Source organism: Argopecten irradians, chromosome 7 (assembly GCF_041381155.1).
Source record: "Argopecten irradians isolate NY chromosome 7, Ai_NY, whole genome shotgun sequence".
In the NCBI taxonomy this organism is placed as follows: domain Eukaryota; kingdom Metazoa; phylum Mollusca; class Bivalvia; order Pectinida; family Pectinidae; genus Argopecten; species Argopecten irradians.
Window position 1 is genome coordinate 32238555 of NC_091140.1, and position 16551 is coordinate 32255105.

At 35.2% G+C, this 16551-nt stretch overlaps 1 protein-coding gene across 4 annotated transcripts; it reads right to left on the reverse strand.

Moving 5' to 3' along the window:
• Nucleotides 1–1249: 1249 nt before the first annotated feature.
• LOC138328170 (ERC protein 2-like) lies at nt 1250–13054 on the reverse strand. Of its 4 annotated transcripts, none has more exons than XM_069274839.1 (9): nt 12976–13054; nt 10063–10286; nt 9674–9877; nt 9056–9152; nt 8473–8728; nt 6844–7039; nt 6467–6559; nt 5959–6048; nt 1250–2315 (listed from the first exon to the last, which is right to left on the reverse strand). In XM_069274839.1, exons 2-9 carry the CDS (start codon nt 10279–10281, stop codon nt 2031–2033), a joined length of 1440 nt encoding a protein of 479 aa, XP_069130940.1. In that variant the 5' UTR covers nt 10282–10286; nt 12976–13054; the 3' UTR covers nt 1250–2030. The 4 variants fall into 4 exon arrangements, with proteins under 4 accessions (XP_069130940.1, XP_069130939.1, XP_069130937.1 ...); XM_069274838.1 differs by lacking the exon at nt 12976–13054 and adding an exon at nt 12438–12755; XM_069274836.1 differs by lacking the exon at nt 12976–13054 and adding an exon at nt 12479–12753 and having other exon boundaries at nt 1251–2315.
• Nucleotides 13055–16551: the final 3497 nt, after the last annotated feature.

Consider the following 16551-nt stretch of genomic DNA (forward strand, 5'->3'; position numbering starts at 1 on the left):
TAATACTTAATGTTCATTTATATAATAAATTTAGTGATTGCATGCATTACCATAAATTACTATTCCATTACAGCTGAATCAAAAAAATTGGTAAATTGTTAGTTCGCATCATGGTTAAACTTGTAAATGCCTTGCTTTGACACGTGTTTTTAATTTTCACCTAGGCACTAAGGATGTTATGTAATTACACATTAAGCTGCTAGAACATTCACTTTTAAGTTTGTGTAATATGGTATGTGTGAATGTCTGTACATTTTAGGAGGCTGCGGTATGGTCGTGTTGTATTTCATTGCAATAGCGGAAACTATCACACAAAACACACTGCATACAGGGTCTGTGATTCCCCCCCCCAAAAAAAAAAACCTAATGAAATATTCCTCTTATTACAAAATGTATGTATACACTGGCTTTCCCAAGTATGTTTATAAGATAAATAAATTTAAAATATGCATCGACATGTTACTACAAGCCTTGAGTCGCAAGTTCGAATCTCTAGTGTGGCAATTGCCATGTAATGGCCCCTGGTCGGCGTTTTTCCCCGTGTATTTCGGTTTTCCTCCGCCAATAAACCTTGAAAGCCATTAAATGTCCCTAGTTGTTATTAGGATATTAAACTAATTCAACCAAATCAACCCAAACCAAACTGACACAGTCAGAATGATATGATTAAGGAATATAAAGAAGAATAAAAAGCGAAAAAACTTAAGGGTTCGGGTTTTATTAGTTTAACGTCCTATTAAGAGCCAAGGTCGTGTAACAACGTGCCAGGTTTGTTGGTGGAGGAAAGCCGGAGTACCCGGAGAAACACAACCGACCACCGGTCAATACCTGACCAATTCCGATGCCAAGAAAAATCTTAATCATACATTTCCCCCATCATCTTGGTTTTCTGAGATCAACAATCACATGTATTAGCTGCATAGTGCTTCAGATTCCAGATAACTATCAATTAACTTGTAGAGTAACTTTAAACAATTGTAAACAAGTTCCAGAGAAAAAACAACAATTTCAACAGATTTAAATTATAGAATCTTCGTTTTAAAGTGATCTGATGGTTTTAAAGAGATCTGATGGATTTATACAGTCAAACCTGTATATAAAGGACCGCAATGACCTTTATATATAGGTGTCCTTTATATTGAGGTTAATCTCTTTGAGAAGTTATGTCCCTTTCAAATGATGCTTGTTTACAGTTACAATATAGGTGTAAAGAATATTGCATGAATGAATAAAACAACAAAGAATTTTTGAAATCATATGTTTTTTAATTGTTCCAATATAGAATACACACATCAACACTGTATGATGATCACTGCATTCAAGTTTCCTCCAGGCCGACTTTTGACTAATTTTCATTTCAATAATGTCTCATGGTGGTAGATTGTTTTGATTTGCTATCAGAAATACATTTGTTTTTGTTGGTTGAATTTGCATGTAGATAGTCTGTCTATATTTTAAATTCCGTTAAGTTATTTGGAAATCTGGATTAAAGGATATATGAATATTTTAAACAATATGAAGAAGAATACATTATTGAGGTATCCTCAGCAAATAAGTGAGATATATCAAATATAGTGTAATATACTAAATAACCTGAATGATCATTTCTATATATCAAAAATATAAGGGACCCAAGACGATTAATTTGCATGCAAATGAACGTTATTTATCAAAACTTGTTGTTAGAGCTTAAGAATATAGTTTCAAAATATTACTTGTAATATCTTATTTTGATAATAAACCGCTGTGCTAAACACCATCAAATGCCTTGTAGTCCAGTGTTCAATCTACGATTATTTTTCAATGGTTTTTGTGAAAATAATGGGTCCCACAGTGTTATAGATATCCATTCCCAGAAATTTCATGGGTCCTTTTAAAATTCTGTGAGTCCAGGACTCGGGATGCGCACGTAGATTTATCACAGAATATATAATGATGATCATGTGGTTTATGCTTTGTCTACAATGAAACACCCGTGTTGTTTTATTGAAATCAAAAGAAATGTCGTTTTCTTGATACTGTTTTTTCTATCATTTTATCCTGTTTCCTCTTCTACTTAATGATGGCTGCACGACTCCTTTGGCTAACAAAGGGCCCTTCTCGTGAAGAAGACATGCTGGCCACACCACGTAATCCACAGCTTCTCCAGAGATTGTGTACATTGAGTAATGATCGGTGACTGGTTTGCCCGCCGCCGGTTTTTCTTCAAAGACCATAGGTGGAGTCTGGACATTCATGTACCATGTGATTTCTGCGCATGCGTTGTAGTACTTGATCAACTCTTTAAACTCTTTATCCTTTCTTTTCAGGAAACCCTATGAATGAGGAAAGTGAGGAGAAATGTATCAAAGGAAATTAATAATTTCATAATTCTTTCCATCCCAATACCTGATCAATCTGCAAAGGTTACGATCGCACACTCTCTTTTAAAGTTGTATTTCTCACTTTGTAATTTTCACTGAAACGATATGTCGTTTTAACATTTGACATTTGAACATTAACATGTATCTTGATGATTAAGCTCCCCAAAACCATATGTCAGCCTATAAGCTGAAATCTAGGGATAATATATTCCCGGTTTTGAATAAAACGCCTTCAATCACCGCCATGTTCAGTACCTTCGGGTTTTGTCGGAATTCCGAATCGTACCACGTGACTGACGTCCACACGTCATGCACGTGGTGATCCAGGTAACTAGCATAAGCGCACATGTGTTTCTTTACGCTTTCCTTCTGAGCAAATCGTGCTGGTATATGTTCACAGAGCGAGTATATGAAACATCTAATTCACACATTGCAGTAATTCAATATTGTATGTATCAAATATTGTAATGTGCGAGCATTATTTTCTTTGTAGATCCAGTCTGCTGAAGTCGACCACATGATTTGTTTACGAAAAATTGTTGAAATTTCTCTTGGTTTCACAACTCTCGTGTTACTTCGAGATTGTCGCGACGATGTCGGAAGAGTTCGGAATGATCCGGCATCTTTCGAGCCTATTTTTCACGTGTACACGTTAAAAAGATTTTTAGCTCACCTGGCCTTTAAGCTATGTCATGGCGCGGCGTCCGTCGTCCGTCCGTCCGCCCGTCTGTCCGTCAACATTTCCTTTAAATCGCTACTAGTCATAGAGTTCTGCATGAATTGTAACCAAATTTGGCCACAAACATTCTTGGGGCACAGGGAACAGAATTTGTATAAATTTTGACTCTGAGCCCCCGGGGGCAGGAGGGGTGAGGCCCAATAGGGGAATTTGAGGTAAATCCTATAAATCGCTACTTGTTCTAGAGTTCTGCATGGATTATAACCAAATTTGGCCACAAGCATCCTTGGGGGAAGGGGAATCGAACTTGTATAAATTTTGACTCTGACGCCCTGGGATCAGGAGGGGCAAGTCCCAATAGGGGAATTTGAGGTAAATCCTATAAATCGCGACTTGTCTTAGAGTTATTCATGGATTGGAATCAAATTTGGTCACAAACATCCTTGGGGAAGAGGAACAGAACTTGTATAAATTTTGGCTCTGACCCCCGGGGGCAGGAGGGGCGGGGCCCAATAGGGGAATTTGAGGTATATCCTATACATCGCTACTTGTCCTAAAGTTCTGCATGGATTGTGACCAATTTGGCCAAGAACATCCTTGGGGAAGGGGAATCGAACTTGTATAAATTTTGACTCTGACCCCCGAGGGTAGGAGGGGCAAGGCTCAATAGGGGAATTTAAGGTAAATCCTATAAATTGCTTCTTGTCCTAGAGTTCTGCATGGGTTGTAACCAAATTTGGCCACAAATATCCTTGGGGGACAGGGAACAGAACTTGTATAAATTTTGGCTCTGAGCCCCCGGGGGCAGGAGGGGCGGGGTCAAATAGGGGAGATAGAGGTAAATCCTAAAATCGCGACTTGTCTTAGAGTTATTCATGGATTTGGCCCTGCAGGTAGGGCGTTAGAATTGTACCTTCTGCCCCTATTGCATGATCGTAAAAGACGACTAAATTTAGGATCTTATCTTTTCTCTTCTTCCTAACTGACTTTATCTTTTCTAATGCCTCCCTTGGCACCGCCTCACTTTTGGCCTTGAGTTGAGCATTCGCCCCTGTGAGGAAGGCTCTGGGTTCTGTCTCCTGGCCGAGACACACCAAAGTCTATAAAAGTGGTAGTTTCTGCTCCTGCTTAGCGTTCAGCATACAGGGAGTGGGACGAATGGTTCGCCCGTTGTCAGTATAATGTGACCGGGTGGGGTGTGTTTCTTGGTGACTTCGGCGGCATGCTTCAGTGATATAGCACTATAAAAAGGGCAACAGTTCCACTATACAAGAAGACACAACACGAACATACCGCAGTCTCCCAGTACACTCACCTCGCACAACATACACGTAACACACCGCATACATGGGAGGCCGTCCTTACATGACCATAGCTGTTAATAGGTTAATAAATCAAACAAACAAAAAAACAAAATTCATGGATTGGAACCAAATTTGGCCACAAACATCCTTGGGGGAAGGGGAATAGAACTTGTAAAAATTTTGGCTCTGAGCCCCCGGGAGTAGGAGGGGTGGGGCCCAATATAGGAATTTGAGGTAAATCCTATAAATCGCTACTTGTTCAATAGTTCTGCATGGATTGTAACCCAATTTGGCCAAAAGCATTCTTGGGGGAAGGGGAATCGAACTTGTATAAATTTTGGTTCTGACCCCCCGGGGGCAGGAGGGGTGGGGCCCAATAGGGGAATTTGAGGTAAATCCTATAAATCGCTAATTGTCCTACAGTTCCGCATGGATTGTAACCAAATTTGGCCGCAAACATCCTGGGGAGAAGGGGAATCGAACTTGTATAAATTTTGGCTCTGACCCCCTGGGGGCAGGAGGGGTGGGGCCCAATAGGGGAATTAGAGGTAAATATTCAAATTCCTGAACCAATGAAACAATGAACCTGTATCCAGAACATTTCTTGGCATTACAAACCAGGTGAGCGATACAGGCCCTCTGGGCCTCTTGTTTACTTTTATAATAAAAAATACTTCCAGTGCTGCAACTTTATAAAAAAAAAAGTAAAATTAGAAAGTTTAAACCTCGAACAGACGGAGAAAAATGTGTATAGCACCTATACAGTTTTTACTATGACAAAAAGAGCGAAAGTGATAGACCATACAACTTTAAAAGAGTTAAGAGAGCGTGTGTTATTATAACCTCTGGAGATTAAGAATGATATTTCCATTGTACGGCGATTTCGTTTTCAAAATTCGATATCAATATTTTAAATATACTACATTTTAGAAATGCAGTGACATATATTTAAAATTGTATATGTTTTTACTTTGTAAATAGATTATCTTATATTATGTATTCTCTCTCCGCCTGAAATGTGATATACTGAAAAGGTATCGATATATTACATGAAATAGAAAGTCGTGATTTAGTCGCTTTTTCTATTTTGGTATTTGCAATTTCTCCCATAATTTACACGTACAATGTATATCATGTAGTTGCTAAGAAAAAAATAACTCTATCTTACACAAGGGGTATAAGACCGCTCACACACACTAGATAATTACGAGAGATACCCTGCCCGCACAAAAGACCAATGTAAGATTCTATATTATCCCATACTTGACAGGGTTATCCTGCGGTTGCTAGGGAAAAGATAACTTGTCTTTTACCGGGGTAGGGAAAAGACAGATCACGCGCACTAGACAGTGACGTCATCAATACATGCGGCGACCATTTTTACGCATAGCGACGTTCATATCAACTGAATTATCCCCATTTCTCGTTAAAGTATATGAGAAAAAGAATCAAACATTGCCCTGTCAGGTGGACAGGGATATATCAACCCTCGTTAAAGATTTTGACCATCAACCCTCGGCAAGCCTCGGGTTGATTAGCCAAAAATCTTTCACTCGGGTTGAGATATCCCTGTCCACTTGACAGGCCCATGCAAGATTTCTATTAGTCTCACCTCCTGTACTTCCCGAACAAAGGCAGGTGCTGAAGCTTTCTGCAATTGTTTGATTAAATCCAAACATTCATCAGACAATTGAACCGGCTTCTGTAAAAAGATAACATCAATACTAAACATAAAACGTAATAAAATTAAGAAGAGGGGAGAAACAACAAAGAAAAATGGCAGTTGATAAAGATAAATTTGAAAAGAAAAACTTTTAAACTTGACCGAAAAGGTATATCAAGGACGAAGATATCACGTTACTAGTTAACAGGAGAAAATGACAGAAACAGAAAACATTAAGATAATGACATTTATTTGATTTATGAGAATACATTATAGGTCATATGTCACATCATTACCACTTTACCTTCCGATAATGTACTAATTTTTAACTTCTCTTGCATGTCAATGGTAGTCATTTCGTAATTTCTCAAATGATTATTAGGTCGCAAGATTAGAAAAAGTATGAAAAGGTTTTTTTTTATGTATTTGTCTAGCTAAACCTTGTTTTAATACCTACACCCGTATCGGCTAGGAAAGTTGGCATCTTTGCGCTATCTTGTAACCGTTTTAATTGTTTGCATGATGCATCAGTCGTGAATTTGAAACTGTCCTGATAAAATCAAACAAGTTTAAATGTACAAAATTATCGATACATTCACATAAAATACATTTATATTCAATAACAAGATTCCGAAGTGTATATCAAATGTTTCATATTACATGTATAATCATTTACATTTACTATATGGGGTTTGTATTCCGTAAAGCAAATTATTATTTATTGCTAGAAACCTGCTGAAAACAAAAACATAGAATAATGGTATATAGAAACACATCGTAAACACGATTTATTATTATCATTAATGTTTAATAGAATAATATTTTGATACTTACAAGCAGGGCATTCAGGAGTAGATCGATGGCTTTCTTTTCATCACATTTTTTTAATAACTTATCAAGAGCATCGGTCCACTGGTTGTCATAGATCTGTTTCAATCGCTCAGCAATTTTAGTAGGCCTGTTCTCCACATTTAGGTCTACAATGTTGGGATTATTTTGTCGTAGTTTTTGACCAGCCATCTCACTCAATCTGAAAACGATAATAATAGTATTTTATTTGTAACTTAGGTTTGTAAATTTGGCTTATATACTGTATAGTTACTTGTCACTCTATTCACGGTAAATTTGATATTTCCGCGAACTTAAATACCCTCGAATAAAATGAGAAAGACAAATATGATCACCTGGCGTATGATTTAAACAATAATAGCGTAGTGTAATGGTATTCAGTCATACATGGCCACATAGTATGTTCAATCTGATAATAAGGGAAATACGATGTGTGTATTTCGAAGTTTGTTTGTACGCAATTTCGTCAGATATACGACCAGTACACAACATGTAATATAACTTTGAAGAAAAAAATTATCAAAACAGATGGAAAGAAGAAGATACAAAACAAAATATATATAAATAGATGATTAGGTTAGTTCTATGATGGATTTTATGCATCCTCGATATTCCAGGGGTTACTATCACTCTCGTTATATCCATCCCTGGACTATGTCATAGTAAAACTGGAGGCAACATAAGACACAGGTAATTATAACTGAATTTGGTCCTTTGATGTACATCAAACGAATGGAATAACGGTACACTGTGGTTGACTGTGTAGATTTGAATTCGGGCTTCGCGCTCTCTGTGATCTTCAAAGGAAGTCTCTGCAGTCCTGTGATTGGTCAATTTTTTCTACGTTGCTACCTCCAGTTTTTCTACGAGATAGTCCAGGGGTGGATATAACGGTAGTGATAGTAACCCCTGGAGCTTCGATGATGTATATTATGCAGATGATAAAACCGCTATTCTTCCCTTTTTAAACTACATCAGTGAGTAAACAGTCATCAAATAAAAGACACTGTCCTTGTATCAAAGAAACGGCAATAATAAAGAAGATTGACGAAATCACTTATTTCAATGAAAATGAAAATAGTAATTGATACAGCATACTGGCTTAAGATCTTAATTATGACTTTTAAAATTGTGACAATTGCCATCGTTATAAAATTGTGTTCTGTTCCGATCAGTATTCCAAAAAAAACATCTATATACCAGTTTCCACAGGTAAGGGAAAGCAGATGATTTTGAAATTTGTTCTCCTTTGAGGGTCACACTTGACCGTAGCAATCATTTTTGTTTATTGCGCCTGATCGACCTATCATACTAGTGCCCCAGTTTGGATTTGTCAGAAAACATTAAAATTTCTATCTACATACTTTCAGCTAATACCATGTGCAGTTTCAAAACAACAGGCCTACCGGTATTGGTTTTCAAAGAATTCTCTGAAAACCAAACGGTGAATTCGAGATCCCAGAAAAACGTAGGATTAATAAAATTTACAAAAAAAATCACATCAAATGGGTAAGTCATAATTACCGGATGGTGGGAATGTTAAACCCCGTATGGTAGAGAGACAGACAGACACAGTGATTATTATACTGCATTAGGGAGTATAATTATTCAAACCTGTTCATGGCCTCATCTTTCTGTCTCATGAGTTGGACGACGTCTTCCTTATTTTGAGCACTAGATTTATCTTGTCTCCTTTTTTCTTCTTTCAGTCTTTCTATATAAGACTCTTTTTCTGAAAGATTTCTATGATAATATTCTTCTTTCTGATGTAGCTCGCTCTTTAATTGTTGTATTTCGTGAAGGAGTTCCTCCCTTGAACCTTTCGTATCCGTTGGATGTTGTGGTGGTGGCGGTCTGCCCTCTGCAAGAGCTTCATTAATTTTACAACAATCGCAAAGCAAGTTGAAAAATGTTATTTTTATTACATATTGCATATTTCTGACATCGTGAAAATTCAGGTCGTGTTACCGTTATTGCTTTTTGACATTTTACCGAATTACCGAAGCGCAACATAAAATAACACCACTGCAGAAATATTTAGCCATGAGCATACATGTTGAGCTACGGGGAGGACACTGTAAGATGCTATGGGATACTGTTTCCATGCCCAATCAGAGAATACAATACAAACCGCTCCGACGTTACAATCATACTAACCGACCATCAAGAGCAACAGTAGTTACAGTGGGTACTTTACCTTGACTATTTCGCTTTCTTTTTAAGTCGTCATCGTTCTCTGCTTCAAAAGCTCTCTGTCGCTGTTTTAGATGTGATTTGGTTTCATTCACGAAGAGCTGAAAAAGAACAAATAGGATTTTTTCATCTAAAGTATAATGCAATAGTATTGTTCTGGTATTGATAATGCTACGACTCATTTTACTATATACATATAGATGATTTAACATAGAGAATGTATTGCAGACGGCAAGTCTATCGCTCTATCAATATAAATATCATTTTTCCTTAACTCTTGTAATGCTTTTTCCTATGAAGAATATTAAGTTAAGTAATTTATTAAAGTTAAGGAATGTTCGTGAAACTGGGCCCAGTTTTTTCACACGCTTATACAGAAAAGAAATCCGTAGATCTGCAGAAAAGTACCTCTGTGCCATCAAGTCATGGTATCGGTGTAATAATGACGTCAAATTTGTAACGAATTCGCGACAAATTAATTGCTTCCCGTAACCCAAGGCACTGACAAAGCGCTTTATCGAACCGATGTTGTATTCAGCAATTTATCTTCATGTATATCTAAAGATATTCAAAATGTGTATGTATTCGTTAAGCTTTACGCTACCCCATCAGAAATACTTACAATCCAAAAATCGACGCGTTCTTGTATTTCAAAAAGTAGATCGATCAGCCTCTGACGTTTTGATGATCCTTTGTCTTTGATAACCTTGACCTTATTTTGCCATTCATCTATATACGTTGCCATATCATCAGATAACTTCACTGGTTCAGTGAAGTTACTGTAATTCTGAGCAGATGGCGGCTCACGTCGACAAGTAAGTTTATTCTGAAATTAACAGAAAAAATATGCGAATGTTCATAATGTTTACAAAACTACCATATTAGAAATGTTTATAAATAAATCTCAAACGTATATCAAGCATCTAAAAGTATCTATACAAAGAGAGAGTTAAAAAAACACATGAACTATAACGACTTATCGATCTTATTTCTGAAAATACATTTTTGTACCTCCAATATCTGTGATACTTCTTTCGACATTACTTGAAGTAAATCCAAACAACGATGTCGATCTCCGCCCGCCGATGTCCCCTCGAAGTGGAAATCTCCCAGCTCTCTCACTTTACCTTCCCATTTCTTGAATGTTACAGCTACGTCGTAAGATATGAAGGACTTTATGTCGTCGTCCTTAATTTTCGTGTTGATGTCTTTGAGTGACGTGGATGTCATCTTTTCTAAATCAATAAACGAAAATCTTAATTTAGCGTACGTTGAGGTTGTTGAGGTCAAGTGGAATATTCTAAGAGTTTTCCAATTGGGCCTCGTCTCTCCGGGTCCCAGGGAATTTAGTCACCATTTTGATTTCTATAAAATTTGTTACCCTTCTCCATACGACATTTCTGATCTAATTTTAAACGTTACGAGTATTTACAGTTTTTAGAACCTATGGTCTCTAGTTCGTACTGCTCCAGGATCAGGGGGTCAGTCGCTTTTTCTGCCAAACTTAATCTCCCTCCATTCTTTTTAAAAATCTGAACGTTTCTCTCAATCCCAATGATAATTTTACCGGCTCTAGAATGTTACATATGAAATACCCTAAAATCTCGACAATTAGCAGAGGCTTATATTCTTTGTAGGTAGGAAATCCCTTGCTTATTTTCAGGATCGGTCTATTTTCAAGCCTGTCTTATTTTCGAAGTCATTTATCTTGTAAGGTATGATAGGCTTTCTTACGAGACCGGCTTATTTTCGAAACATTCGAATTAAAACAAAAGAAAAATAAGACATTAAATAGGTACATTAACAAATTTGATAATAAATACAATTATACATTTACAATATGTATTTATACATATGCATATGTTAATGTATATAATAAAATAACAACACCACTACAGTACGTTTTGATAATTTTATATTGACCACCATCACAAAAAGTTGTCTTATGTTTTAGATACGTTCCTTGAAAGGAATTTAAGGCTGACTTTCAAGTGCGGCCTATTTTCGATTCAGGCTTATTATCCAGATTTTAGGAAATAAGAGATATTTATAAGGACTTTTAAAGAAGACGCATCCAATTTTAATTGGTCCCTTTTGGTCTCGTCCCTTATGTTACGCACAAATATAAATCAGCCTGTTTGTACAACTATGACTCCCAAACCTGTAAGGTTGCTACAGATATTATATGTCCGACAGATAAAACGCGGTAGTAACTTACTGATTACAAAATGTTATTAAATTGATCCCCTTTGTCCCCACTCCTTAGCATGCGGGAGTCTGCTAAAATTTTGAATTCCATACAAGTGCAAAGAACTAGATATGGTAATGGCTCTTTTCAGCCCCCCAAATCTACCAAATTTCAAATTAAGTATTTAGAAATTAATTTGCAGCGTTTGAAATATTGAATATGTCCCTGATAAAAACTTTATGATATTTTTGTTGACAGAAAGTATGTTTTTGCTATATAACCATGGTAACTTTGCATAAATTATGCAAATTTGAAAATTTGGTCAATTTTGGCATATTTTTGATAGTTTTTCCTTTAAAATCAACAAAGCGCAACCTAGAACACACTTTATATTTTAAATGAATTAGCAGAAACGAAGAATACACCATTTTGAGAAATATAAAGTTTGTTCTAGAATGCGCAATATGTTAACTAGATGAAAAACTGCATAAAAAGTCAATTTTGATGAAATTTTCACATTTTACATAATTTATGTATAATAAAAATGGTTGCCATGGCAACTAGAACTGCTATATTACCTAATAGCACTATCAAATATGTCAAGTATGTAGTTAATATTTGAAATGCAAGATTAACATCTTAAAATAACAAACTTTGAAAAATAGCGGATTTGTGGGCCACAAAATACCCTTACCATACCTAGTCCTTTTAATTCCAGTCATTTAAAGTGTACTTACATTGTAGCTAGTTTTTTAAAACATGTTATATTATTAAAATGAAAGAAATTGTATTCCCAGGTGCGTCACCACGGACGAAAAGTATTTTTATTTTACTTAAGAAAAAAAAGTATTTGAAATCAATACTTGCATCCCGAAAAAATCAATGGCACTATGTCTGATATGGAAATATGTACTGATTGGCAGACAACAAAAGCAAAACAAATTATGTTATATGTATTTTTGTATTAATAAGACAACGATTAAACATCAACTATTGTCCAAATGATAATTATTGTTTAATGCTCTGTCGGCGATGGAAACAACTTTCGTTTACGACTTAATTTATGAAGACTTGTAAACGTTTTATAAATAGAAACACATAAGTTAAATATTTACCCGTATATCGAGTAGATCGGTCTGAATTAACATAGTTGGTAGTCTACAAATATACATGCCAATGTGTATACTATATATCTTACCTGTTTACAAGTCGGTGTCATACTTATATTATAATACTCACGATAGTTAAACAGGTAATTCAATAAGTAATTCCTTTATGATATAAAGATGAACAGTTTGACGAGGTGGGAATGTCGTCCTTTACTGTCGTGTCCACAGAAGCATGTCCGTACATGGTCTCCTTGATTCCAGGAACTGGCTAACTAATAACTTCCTGATAGTGTACATGTAGCAAGATTTATCGTTTAATTGTCATTGTTCACTAGAATACCACGCATGTAGCATTCAAACAATAGCGCGTCCACTTGAGTTTGAAATAATTATCAATTCAGCTTTATGTACAACCTATGTTGTGAGCAAACGAAGTACTTGTATGTAAAGATTAACTTTATCTATTTTAATCAAAGGGCTGTTTCGACTAACCACACCTAACTGAGTGTCATTGTACTTCAGATTTTCACCTGTAGTTTACCTGTGTAAACTATAGAAACATTATCGTTTATTAGATTATTATTATTTCGTTTTATCAATATTACATATATATTTTTTACATCTTACATAAGCAATGAATACCCTGGTATACTCCGGGTACTCCACCATCAAATCTGGCACATCCTCCTCGCATGACCCTGGCTGTTTATTGGTCGTTAAGCTAATAAAACCAAAACCTCTGGTAAAGTATTATTCATATAGACATTTTATCTGCTTAAAAATCAGGATGAGACAAAAAGACATTGCTGTGCTGGAGTCACATTCATCTTAACAACAGGATAGACTGCAAACCTTTGTTATATACCATATAAATGTAGGTCAACAGTTGTCTTAAAGATGCTCCACCGCCGACAGAGCACATTTAAAGAATAATTTGTGTTTAATCATGTGTATATGTCTAATTAACACACACAACAAAAATATTTTTCGCTTTTGGTGCATGCGTAATCAGTACTTCATTACATGTAGGAGAAAGTGGCACGGAATTATATGGGAGTTTAATTAATCATTTTTAATATTTCTATATTGAAGTAAAATTAGAAGCTCAAACATTTTAATTGTGGTAATGGTGTAAAGTAAGTAATTTGTGTAACTGAATAAGAATACTAATTCGTCTCCTTATGTTTTTATCGAGAAAAAGTACTATTTGTCAGCAGTGGAGCATCTTTAAATTGAACGATAGGTGTAGGTTGTACACAATAAGTGTTTTTTACGTATACTAGGTACTTATTCGCTACCATTAACTTTTTCTCTCTCGAAAAATTAACGTTTGTCCTCGTAACACTGAAGGCCGTGTGCTACCCATGCTTTCATCACCAAAGTTTAAAATCATCTGCCACAAGTGGGCAAAAAAAATTTGACATGTTTTTTTTCTTCAGAAAATTGACAACCATAAGGTTTGATGGATTAAGCTGTAAAAATCATTCAAAAGGACAGACAAACATGTATGATGCCTGATTTAAACATTAGTTACAACACGGATCTTTTTTTTGCACTGTAGAATTCTAGTTAAATGCCTAACTTATATCCAGATGGAAACATACTTGCGGAAATCACTTTAGAATTATTAATATCACTGTAAAAAATGTTCAACTCTTATTTGTGTTTTTAAAATAAAAACATAATTATGTATTGTTATTATTGTAATTCTCAAAAGGTTGGTAATTTTTGGGGTTGAATAAAATATTGAAAGCTTTACTTAATTCGTTAGAATAGAAATTGCGGCACATATAACATAAAGATGATATGGGTATTTGCCTTAGTTTTCGTTCTCCACAAACATACTGTCGGACAGTCCTGGGTCGTGGTTAAATGACAGGCTTTGTGTTAATACCGAATTATTTCGTAACTATTTTATTACTATGAGTTTCAAACATTGCTAGAAAAGAGATACGTTTAAACAAAGCTTTCTCTTATTTAAATACCTATTAACTTGTACATCCAAACTGTATTGTACTCGAAAAAATGTGGTATTAACGCAAAGCTTTTAAGACACAGGGAAATAAAAAAAAACGGGCAAGGATGGCTAAAGTCGGTAAAATGGTGTGAATGTATCCAGGATAATTTCTTATGAAATGGGAAAAATAAAATCTCTCGTCAAAATCTGTCTGCGTACGATGAAATTAATTTAAAGTATGGAAATTCTAAAACGTCCTCCCGGCTCACTATGTCCGTGGTTACATTTCCACGCAGCCTCGCTTTCAATGCTTTCAACTTTTCTTTACTTTAATGGTCAGAACTGGGAAACTAAGCAGAACTTGACCGTCGTATTAATATGTGAGAACTTTTGGAAGGCCAATGAACGCATTTAGACTGGTTTTCTTTGCCCGAAAATGTGGTATTAACGCAAAGCTTTTAAGACACAGGGAAATAAAAAAAAAATGAAAATACATGTACATTTCACGGAAACCTATCTTTAAATGCTGAAATATTTTCCCCGCGATTTTTATACAAATAATCGTTGTCTTAGAAAAGGAGGAAACTTTTTTTTTAATTTTTTTCTCATCAGTCAACATCAATTGATAGCCTTATGCCCTAGGTTGAAACTTCGTGGCGTGGTTCTTCCAGTGCTTGTTTGCTCGATTTTTGAAAATGTTGAAATTGTCAGCATTGGCCACATCATTTGGAAGAGAATTATACATCTCCACTATTCTATTACTGAAAACAATCCTGGCTTGAGTCGAAAGGGCTTTTTGAAGAGTTTTTCTTGTGTCCTCTTGTTACAGTGTGTCTCATTGAAGTACACATGTTCTCAGTGGTAACGATATCGATTTTGTTGATAATCATAAAAGTCTATACTCGAGTGTTGGGATACCCAAGGTCTTTAGTCTGTCAGGATAGGAGAGGTCTTTAGGGTTAACCAGTATTTTTTTACCTTTTCGTTGGACATTTTCAATGGTTTTTATATCTTTTTTGTCCTGGAGGACCAAACAACCGAGCAGTATTCCAAATGAGATCTTACCAGGGTCTTTTATAGTTTTGAAGGTTTCGTTATCGATATATGTAAATGTTCTGAAGATGGTACCCATGATTTGATTTCCCTTTGATGTAGTTTTATTGACTTGATTTGTAAATTTCAATGTGGTGTCCACTGTGACTCTTTGACCTTTTCACCGTTTGTTTTTCTCCAGCTGGATTCTGTTGTTACCAGCTTTTATGTTATAATGTTTCTTATGTTCATAACATTTCGTAATATAACTTAAAATTATGTTTACTGTGCTATAATTCTACATATTTTTTATCCTGCACAAAATAGTGTCATTGTTTGGCAGCTATTAGATACATATGTATTATTATAAAAGGACAATTTAATAAATTATTCAATTACCATATTTGACTCAACAATCACCCAACATAAGTATTTATAAGTATAAATCCTTGCCCTGGATGATATTGTGATTAAAAAATCATAAGGGGAGTTTAATAAAACCAAATGGACTTGCATAATATCATTGCACAAAGTAAGGCATAAATTAATATGTCAAAGAAATCAAATAAAGAAGCACACGTTTTTTCTTATTTCCACTATGAACTAATTTGATGCAAGTGAAATTGTGGTTTTAAAAAGGGGGAGTGGTGTTAGTAAGGATAGGTGCGTTTATTGGAACGAATACAATATGATATTATAAAAATATAAAGATAATAATTTGTTGCAAATAAGTACATACTTAAACTGCATTCTTACACTTTCTCTTAAAGATGCTCCACCCCCGACAAATGGTATTTTTCACTATCAAAAACAGGAGAAGACGATTTAGTATTTTCTTCAGTTACAACAGTTACTTACTTTACACCATTGCAAACATTGAAAATATTGAGCTTCTAATTTTACTTCAAGTTAAAAATATGAAAAATAATTAATTGCATCCCGAAAAAATTCCGTTGCACTATATCCTATATGGAATGAAGTACTGATTGAGCATGCACCAACGACAAAAGAAATTATTTTATATTATTTTTTGTGTTAATTAGACATATATATATACACGATAATACACCAATTATTGTTCAAAGAATGAATATCATTTATGCTCTGTCGGCGGTAGAGCATCTTTAAACTACAGACATATGAATCAAGAAGAAATCGAACACTTACTTTTGCTGATATTGTAAAAAAAAGATCATGGTACTGCTTTCTAATAC

Coding starts and splice junctions, on each gene's coding strand:
- LOC138328170 (XM_069274839.1), bottom strand. CDS start 10,281: ATGACATCCACGTCACTCAAAGACATCAACACGAAAATTAAGGACGAC. Junction 9,878..10,062: donor AAGTATCACAGATATTGGAG/GTACAAAAATGT, acceptor TGTTAATTTCAG/AATAAACTTACTTGTCGACG. Junction 7,040..8,472: donor AAAGATGAGGCCATGAACAG/GTTTGAATAATT, acceptor TATCGTTTTCAG/ATTGAGTGAGATGGCTGGTC.